The sequence below is a fragment of the Sinocyclocheilus grahami genome, unplaced genomic scaffold (assembly GCF_001515645.1).
Source record: "Sinocyclocheilus grahami isolate Dianchi unplaced genomic scaffold, SAMN03320097.WGS_v1.1 scaffold794.1, whole genome shotgun sequence".
In the NCBI taxonomy this organism is placed as follows: Eukaryota; Metazoa; Chordata; class Actinopteri; order Cypriniformes; family Cyprinidae; genus Sinocyclocheilus; species Sinocyclocheilus grahami.
Window position 1 is genome coordinate 400874 of NW_015505973.1, and position 9810 is coordinate 410683.

General features: G+C 36.3%; 1 protein-coding gene across 1 annotated transcript in view; it reads left to right on the forward strand.

Annotated features, from left to right (window-relative positions):
* The window catches only part of LOC107561826 (heparan sulfate glucosamine 3-O-sulfotransferase 3A1), a 39740-nt gene extending 30627 nt beyond the window's left edge, over positions 1–9113 (forward strand). The window contains exon 2 of the mRNA XM_016246322.1: positions 8108–9113. Coding sequence (XP_016101808.1) covers positions 8108–8735 — 628 coding nt within the window. The 3' untranslated portion in view covers positions 8736–9113. The remainder of the gene's footprint in view (positions 1–8107) is intronic.
* The last annotated feature ends 697 nt before the right edge of the window (positions 9114–9810 follow it).

Below are 9810 nucleotides of genomic sequence, written 5' to 3' on the forward strand. Positions count from 1 at the left end.
CTTGCAGAAGCTGGTAAAAATAAGAACATACCGCTATATTTTCTAAATAATTTCATAGTTCCCCCAAAACAATTTGAATTCTGTCATCACTCACCCTTAAGATGCTCCAAACCATCTAAGACTTTTGGTCATCTTCAAAAGAAAAGCGGAGATATTTTAATACAAATCTGAGAGATTTATGTCCCTCCGATGAAGAAGATTCAACAAAGATATAATCTATATAATACTGTTTAAATTTAGACTTATATTCACATTCAAGAGACATTTGAACGCACGTCATATTTTATATACAAACTGAAGCTCTCTGGGCCTGGGGTGAGCTCATTATCATACGAACCAATCAGAGCCGTTCAGTGGCTCTGGAACCAATCAGGTTTAGTCAGTGTGTCGTTTGAATTTAAACACAAGTAAACGCAAGTTGTTGTTTGTTTTCATATATGATGTTGAAATCCTTGTGGGAATTTCAGAAATATATGTTAGAAAATAAAGGCGTCAAGCTTGAACAAATTTATAAACACCTAGCTTATTACAATTAATGTATCATGTAATGAACAACAGCCTAATCAACCAAAGTAGCATAACCTTTTAAGTAAAACTGAACAACATATTTTAAATATTGCAATGCTTAATAACAGTTGACAAATGTTTGTACATTGTAAATGTAAAAAAATAAATCAAAATATTGTACTTTTCCAAATATTAAAATTATAAATACATAAATATTTTAAATATAACCATGTGTAGGCCTACTGCAATATAAAGTACATTAAACACCCACTAAAAGTGTAATCATTTTGTTATGTTCTTACGCAAAGTAGACATAAAATATACTTTAAGTAAGGGTAACGTAAGTATGTTTTCTGTAAATACGCTAAAAAGTCACTAAAAGTATGTTTCTGTTTAGCATATTTTTTAGAAGTATAACTAAGCATATATTTAATACAAAAGTACTTCTAGTATACTTTTTAGAAATATATTAAAATGCAATTCAATATATTTTTATTGCACTTCAAATAAGCATGTTGGGAATACAAATGTGTTTCAAGTATATTTTTAATACATTTAATACTACGTCTTTTTCACCTGGGTTGGATACATGTATGCAAAGATTCATTTTGCATCTCATTTGGCATATTGACCAGGGGCATAGAATCCATTGCAATACTAAGTTCGCTTAAGCACTTTAAAACAGCAGGCATTAGTCTTTCTACTTAAAAATTGTACATATAATTCAATGTGATTCTTGTCATTTCTTTGTAATTGTTTGTGAAAATTGAGTGAACATTGTTTCAAAGTTTATACATATATATATACAAACACACACATTATTCTTTGCATGTGTGTGTACATTTTTTTTTCTTTTGTGATTACTGCCAAAATGTAATTTGTTAAACAATCTTTTTTTAAGGCCAAATATAATTAAAAAGAATAAAAGCAACAATAGTTTTGCCACAAAAGTATTATTACTGTATTAAAAATGTTAATTAAACCTTGTATTAAGATATTATTATTATTATTTCATTATATATTTTGCATCTCTGATTAAATTCTGTGCAAAAAGTATCTTAAATTGTAATCAAAATAAATAAATAAAAATATGTTAAAAATCACAGCTGTAATTTCTTTGATTATTTTTTAAATGGAAGGACAAGTGAAGTGCACTGGATTGTGGCATACGGTATTCCAAACAGTGCTGTATGCTGCTCATTTTAGAAAATGTAGGCCATTCCATGCATACTGTACAGAGTATACATACTATATACTACAGCAATAATAAGAGCAGTATGTTAGAATGCTATCCCGAACATAACCCTACACACACACACACGCACTTCGACAGTTCTACAGTGGCACACACTCACACTAATGCGTGAACTGCTTCTCTAGTAACCCGTCTGTTTCTGCGATGGCAGCGGGGTAGGGGATCAGGACTATAAATCCACAAATGTCTTCAGCCACACTCAGCTCATTTCAAGCATTCACTTTTCAATCCACAGCCCAGTTTAGCTGCCAAGAGGATCAGAGGAGCGGTCAGGGTTTTCCCTCAAAGCAAATGCAACATTAAAGTTTCCCATCTCGTAACGGAAGGCCATAAAAAGGGGAAGACGAGGTTCTGCATATCTGTGTGTGTGTGTGTGTGTGTGTCTGGATTTTAACTTGTGGAATGTAAAAGCATGTTCATCCTCTGATGGCTCAGAGTGTGTTTTCTCTCTGTCTTTCATTCCAGCCCATCTTTTTTCGACAGTTAGAGAGTGTGAATTATTCACAAGAAGGTTGCCACAGAGATACTGCTTATTTTTCCTCTCTTACACAATAAACTTGGGAGTTACTCGAGGCACAGAGAGACAGACTGAGAGCTCGACAGAGGAAGCTGTGCTATGCTTAAAATGTTGCTGATATATTTATAAGAACAGACTGTAAAGCTAACTCTATAAAATGTTTTACTAAATTGCACAAAGGCAGTTGCTATAGAAAGGGAAAAAAAAAGAAATGGAAAAAACACCTGCAACGCACCACAATAACAGCTTACCACACTTGCTGTCGAAAGATTTATTTGTTCGAAATAGGGTTGAATAAATAACATTCAACATAATATTTTTTTTTGTAGACATACTAAGTGAATATCCGGCTTCCCCATCATTCCTGTTATTGTGAAAATGGAGCGGCTCACAGTGAAAAAATTTTCTATCAGCATACATTTTCCCCATGCACTGGCCCAGTTTGACTGTGGTTTGAATAAAGTACAGTGAGTGAGTGAGTGAGTGAGTGTGTGTGTGTGTGTGTGTGTCAGGTCTGGAAACTTTGCTTGAATGCCTAAATTAGATTTTATTGGATTATGGCAGGAGTTTAAATCACTGACTGAATTAATACCATAAGGTACCAGTGAAAATCTTTGTGTGTGTACATTCTTGAATATGTAATGAAATGAACTATTTGTTTAAAATGTCATCTCCCATATTTAGTCTCCATGAGAAATATGTCCCTGCAGTTTTGTCCAGTTTATTCGCTTTATGAAATGAAATATAGTAAACCTTAAATTGTGCAGATTTTCCTGCATAGCCTGCAGCTATAAATCCTAGAGTTTGGATTCCAGTGCTTTTTGTTAATTTCGCACGTTCCTAAACTCAGATTGAATTACCTTATTTTTGTTATGTTTTTGAAATGTTATTCTTCATCATTTATTTATTATAATTTCAAATTGAATGTACATATTTAAATAATATATATTTCTGTAAACTAAATGTAAAAAGTAAAACAACATATGCTTTTTAAATTTTTTATATAGTGTAAACATTTTATGATTGTTATTATTATTTATTATAAAATATTTTATGATTTATTATTACTTATGCATTTTATTATTTACTTTAGTATTTTTCAATACTGCTTAACTTTAATTTGTGAAATCATTTGTTAAATGATACCTAATTTTAATTTGTTAAAAATAAAATTATTTAAATAATCATTTTATATTATTAATATGTTTTAAATAATAGTGACATGGACCCTGATGTGAAGTGGTCTTGTATCACTCTTACAATAATAAACAGAAACATGTATATTATTTCATATATTAGAAAGCTACTTAGCAAATAGGTTGATATGATTTATTGATTTAATTACAATTATTTTAGCATGAGAAATGACTGTAGAAACTAGTATGGCTATGTAGGAGATAATTGTAACTGTTAATTGTCAATTATGTCATTTAGCAATCATTGTATGCAAATATTTGAATGCAGAATGCTGTGATTGACCAATCAGAATCAAGTATTCCAGAGAGCTGTGTAATGGTAATGACACAATGACTTCTGTCACTCTAATACAATCTGTATTGCTTCAACAGTTTGTTTTCACAGCAAAATGCACATACTCTCTTAATTAGATGTCACTCTTGAGTGTACGACAAGATATTTGTTGAAAAGTGAGGTGAGAAACACTACAATAGATGATAAAAGACAATCTACTCTGGCACTAAACTGCGCAGATGACAAATAACAAAAGCTCACACAAAAACGCACATCACACGCAATAACAGCTTTGCTGTGGCCTTTCTCAATAGCCAGAGCCTTCTTGATGGTTGAGTGATCTCAGAGTGGAAACAACAGCACTCACCTGCTCTGCTGTCCATCAGCAGTGATAACCGTCTCACATAACCGTCAGAGACTGCAACCTCCACACCACTTCAGGACAGGTGAACCATCGCAGCTACATAAAGTACCGGCTGACGGGGTCACAAATGCAAACAGTTGTAGTTAATTCATGTTATTTCAAAACACACAGACTGCACAGACTGTGACTGTCGTTGTAAACCACAGACACACTCTTTTGACCTCCAGTGGAGTTCAGCGGTGAGAAAAAGAGAAAGAATGAGAGAAAGAGACTGTCTGGCCAAAGGCTAGAAATATTGAGCCAATTAGATGACAATTATCTGCTCTGGTTGCCAGCATGGAGTGCGGTGGGAGATATTTATGGGTGTTTTACCTCTCTACAGGGAGACATGAATCTACGGCGGTGTGGCCCCTGTACCCTCGTGCTTTTTTGTGATTACTGCCCGTTTGACTCGCCGTGCCCCCTGTCTGTCCCTCTACTCCACACTTGTGCTACAGCAGGAAGACGTAAATCTGGTCTGATATGAAGAGAGAAGCTTGGCAGTAGTTCATTAGCATTAAACACAAATGGAGCAGAATGCTTTAAGTAAAGGTTGAATGAATTTGTGTAATCTGCCATAGTGCCTTTTCAAGAGATTTTTGAAGCTATTTCGGTCTACATTTTTCATGCAGCCTTTAATATATGATTATGAAAATGTTGTTTTTATAATGATCTTGATTTTGGGCATGAATTTCACATCGGGATCCAATATATACATCATTTGCTTTGCTTAAAGTGATAGTTCACTAAAAAAAAGAAAAATTTACTCACCCTCATTCATTCCAATCTGGTATGACTTTCTTTTATTTCTTTTTTCTGTGGAGCACAATATGCAGTGTTATGTTAGTATCATTGTGATACTTTTATAGTTTTTATTCATATTTTAAATCAAATTTTATTTTTATATTTTCCATTTTAATTTTTGTTAAATCTTTAGTAATTTGTTTGGGGGATTTTTTTGTCATTTTTAGAAGGTTTTGTATGTCTATATTATTTATATTAATTTTATTTCAGTTTAAGTTTTAGCTATTTTAGTACACCAAGTTAAATTAAATTAGATTTGTTTTGTTTGTTTGTTTGTTTTCATTTTAATAAACTATAATAACCCTGTCGCAGATCCCCTCCAATAAGTGGGTAATTTGACCAGATTATTGAGTCTGTGTTCTAAGATTAAAAAAAATGCAGTTTGTTTGACTCAAACAATTAAATAATGAATCAAATATCACTACTTCTCTTAGGAAGTATGCCTTTCTGCATTGTTTTTAATTGCAACAGCACTGAAAATGACATTCGAAATTTGTCGTCGTGTTTCGCAGTAGAAAATTATGCAGGTTTAAAGTAAATGATAACAGAATTTTCTGTCCCTTTAAAGTATGTTGTCTGAAAATGAAACAAAGCATTTGGCCGATATTCTTCAGTTGGATCACTATGTGTCGGACCCTGAAATGAACCGGATGTGTTTAATGGCTGAGGCTTTCTGCCTGTATTAAATGACTGAATGTGTGTACAGGGAGTCATATTCTTACAGCGTGAAGAAGACATCAAACATTGCTCTGAAAGGACTGTAAATCATTTGTTCTCGGAGGCAAAGCTACTTCAAGTGTTACATCATTTGCGCCGCCAATAACCATCTGTTAGAGAATGGAGGAAAATATTCTTTCACTAGCACCCTCCCTTTTATACTGTTCCTCAGAGAACGGTAAAGCTGTGAAAGCTGTCTCTCAAATGTTCTCTTTTCTCTTTCACTCTGTCTTCCCAGATCTCCCTTTACCCTCTCTCTCGCTGATATCATTTGAGACTTACAAGCACAAAAGAGTTTGTTTAACTTTTAAACTCTCTACGGGCTCTAATGTCTGAGAAATGGCCTTGTGCTGTGACAGAAAGAAGATTTATCCTGACTGCTGGTCTGTTTCAAACAGTCTCATCCCAAAAGAAGATTCCTGTCTTTTTGTACTCGTATTTAAAGGGTTAGTGCACCCTAAAAGGAATATTTTGTCATCATTTATTAACCTGGATGAATTTCTTTCTTGCTTGAAACACATGTAAGGAGAAAGTTAGCAGTCTTAGGGGCCGTTCACACAGAATGCGCTTTTCCATTCCAATGCACTACTTTTCCATTGTTTTTCTATGTAAACAAACGCTAGACAGATGTGTATGACTGTTGTGCTCGCGTCTTTTGCAGCATCTCACACATGAGTGCCACGTTTTTTGAGACGCCGTGTCAAGTTAAAAGAATTTAAACTTTTACACGCAGCGACACTCATCAATTTAAGATCCAAAACAGTGGACCAATCAGAAGACCCCAGAGGCGGAGCAAGCATTGGAAGCTTTTGTTTAGAGTAGCAAGTTGGAGGCACTGTTATTTCCGTTATTGCATCACGTCTGAAAAATGTCTTGAGACCCTCGCGTTCTGTGCTGTGATTTTTTAAAAAACATTCCTGAGCGCTGTGTCTTGCAAAGACGTGTTCTGTGTGAGCAGCCCCTTAGGTGTTTTCTATATAACGAAAGAATGAAACAGAAACATATAGGTACTGTTGAGCTAGAGACAAAAATATAGTAAAATAAAAAGTCAACAGTAAAGAAATACACATACCACATAACTTTAATGAAATATATATATATGCTTCATTAACATTAACATGCAAAAAATGTAATGCAATTTTAATGTAAACTAAAATGAATTCTCAAAAAAAAATACAGTGTCTGATGGTTAAAACTCCTGGCTGATGACCACTGCAAGTTCAAACCAAGGTTTCCTTGAACTATCAGCGTTGTTGCATGAGCAAGACACGTTACCCCATGTTACTTTTGGGGGACTGATCCTGTTAAAAGCATACTGAAAGTCACTTAGTATGCAAAAGTTTTGCTGTTTGCACAGACATCACCAGTTTAATTTGTGCTCCAGAAACAACTTCTGTCTGTGGGAGTGCTGCAAACCCGACTCTATCAGCAACCTTTGGTGTTCACTTGAGCGAAACGGCCCAGCTGCACAGCACATAAACACTCGCTGCAACATGCTGGAAAGTCGCTGGGCTCTTGTTTTTATCAGGAGGCATGAATTTGTGGTGGCATGTGACATGAAATACAATTGGCAATGAAAAATAAGGGCCTTTTCAGAGCGACCTGAAGGGCTATCTACAGCCGCTGACCCCCGGCCCGCTAAAAATGCCATTACGGCCCATAAACCGCCATCGGGGTTGAGGGAGGCCATTTTGTCAGGGCCTAAACCCCCCAGTGGAGTGAGATAAATAATTGAGGGCTGCATTCTGCACTTGGGCTGAATTTGAAGCGAACGGGCCTTATGAGGCTGTAAATAGTGGAGTGGAGAGCTGTAAATCATTAATCCACTGCTTTTATCCTCTTTGGTTCAGGTCAGTGTCCTGAAGGCACTAGAGAGCAGTGGGAAGAGAGAGTGAGAGCGGCATGGACAAACAGATTAGACTCTTTTCTTCCTCTTCTAGATACGACAGAGCTAGAATGCAAAACACAAGAGAAAAAAATCACATGAAAAGTTTAACAACTGCCCCAAAGGCTTATAATGGAAACAAAATAATGGCTATTTTTCTTAATGGAGGACTATCTTGAAAGCCAGCAAGAGCAGTAACTTATTTTGATGTTTTTGTCAGATACGCTGTCTTTTTGCAGCTTTGCTCAATAATATGTCTTGTCAGTAACTCTGCTACAAAAGAAACCTATATTATAGGAGAGAGGATCTAGGGTCGTGTGATGTTGGGTTCAGAGCTTGATGGTCTAATGGAGTCTCAATTGGCACTAAGAGCCTCTGAGAAAAGCATTCATCCTCTCAGAAATGAACAACAATGAGGTCAACTATGAGAACAACTCTTGAGTGTTGGATGCTGGTTTGGAGCGAGAGCAAAAAGCTTTAGATACAGTTTACCAATTAAACTACTGACTAAAATTACATCAACTCTTCTTTTTCATTTTATTTTCATAGGGACCTGATGCCTAAAACCCTGGAGGACCAGATCACCATGGAGAAGACACCAAGCTACTTTGTAACCTGCGAGGCTCCGGCCCGGATCTACACCATGTCCCGCGACACCAAGCTGATCGTGGTGGTCCGGGACCCCGTCACACGAGCCATCTCTGACTACACGCAGACACTGTCCAAGAAGCCTGACATTCCTACTTTTGAGAGCCTGACGTTCAAAAACAGGACTACAGGGTTGATCGACACCTCGTGGAGCGCCATTCAGATCGGCATCTACGCCAAACACCTGGACAACTGGCTGCAGTTCTTCCCCATGAGCCAGATCCTGTTCGTGAGCGGAGAGCGGCTGATCAGTGACCCGGCCGGAGAGCTGGGCCACGTGCAGGACTTTTTGGGGCTCAAGAGGATCATCACAGACAAACACTTCTACTTCAACCAGACCAAGGGCTTCCCTTGTCTCAAAAAGGCAGAGGGCAGCAGCAAGCCCCATTGCCTGGGTAAAACCAAAGGGCGGACCCATCCAAACATTGACCCTCAGGTCGTGCAGAGACTTAGAGACTTCTACAGGCCTTTCAACATGAAGTTCTACCAGATGACTGGCAGGAAATTTGGATGGGATGACGGACAGTAGACAGTGAATTAGACCCTGGATTTTGAAACAAGGGAGAAACAATTATACTGTGACCTCGCCAGCAAAAAAAGTGGTCCAAGCTGGTTGTGGAAAATTATAGTGAAATCCACATCCAACTCAAATGAGGTACGGAACACTATGAACAAATGTCAAAAACAGGAGTAAATGTCCTCACACTGCTATTACTGTTCCAGATTCTATTTAACTTCAGATTCCAGATTCAAAAATGACATTTTGACCACTTACATCAGGCAAAAAGATACAGACAAAAAGAGGTTTATACATTGCCTTTCGTGAATAGTACTCCTTTTTTACCCAGTCAGACTTTAGCCATATTTGTCATTTAAACAGCCATATACTGTACCGTAAGAGGACCTAGAAGAGACACCTGAAAACTAAAGAGATCCACTCTAGAACTATGCATTTGGATGCTGAACTGTGAATTATCCACTGTGTCTGGAGTTGGAGATCAGATTAGTTAATTTGCCATATTTAATGTAGAAAGACTAGCTGCTTATATACCTTTGCAATTATTTGGAAGAAAATATCAAAAGAATAAAAATAAGTGTATTTTTTATGTATTTATTTAAAAAAAATATGTGCACATATACAGTTTAACTATTCTGAATAATCTTCACTAAACACCTCCCTTCACTTTTTTTGCATGTGGAGGGTGGGTGATTTCTTTTGTATTTTGAATCTTATAACAGAATGCCTTTTCTAAAATGTGTCATGCGAGCTGAAATTTAAATGTGCACATTTAAATGTTTACCATCCTTTTCAATGAGAGCAATGTTCTCTCAAAAATGCTTCTTTCATTAATAAGAATTGGATTAATGGATTTTTGGTTTTACAGGACAAACAAATGAAAGTCTAATTTGTGATTTGACTGGATGGCAAGCTTTTAAGAGTCCATTTAAAGTGTGTGTGTGCATGCGTGCGTGCGTGTGTGAGTGAGTATGAGAAAGACACTGCTACAAAGCAGCAGTGCCTCTAAAAGCCATTAAATCAGTGTTTCTCCATTTAAAGGTGATTTGAGTAATTGTTAAATGTTAAAATGTTTTAAAATCCCACA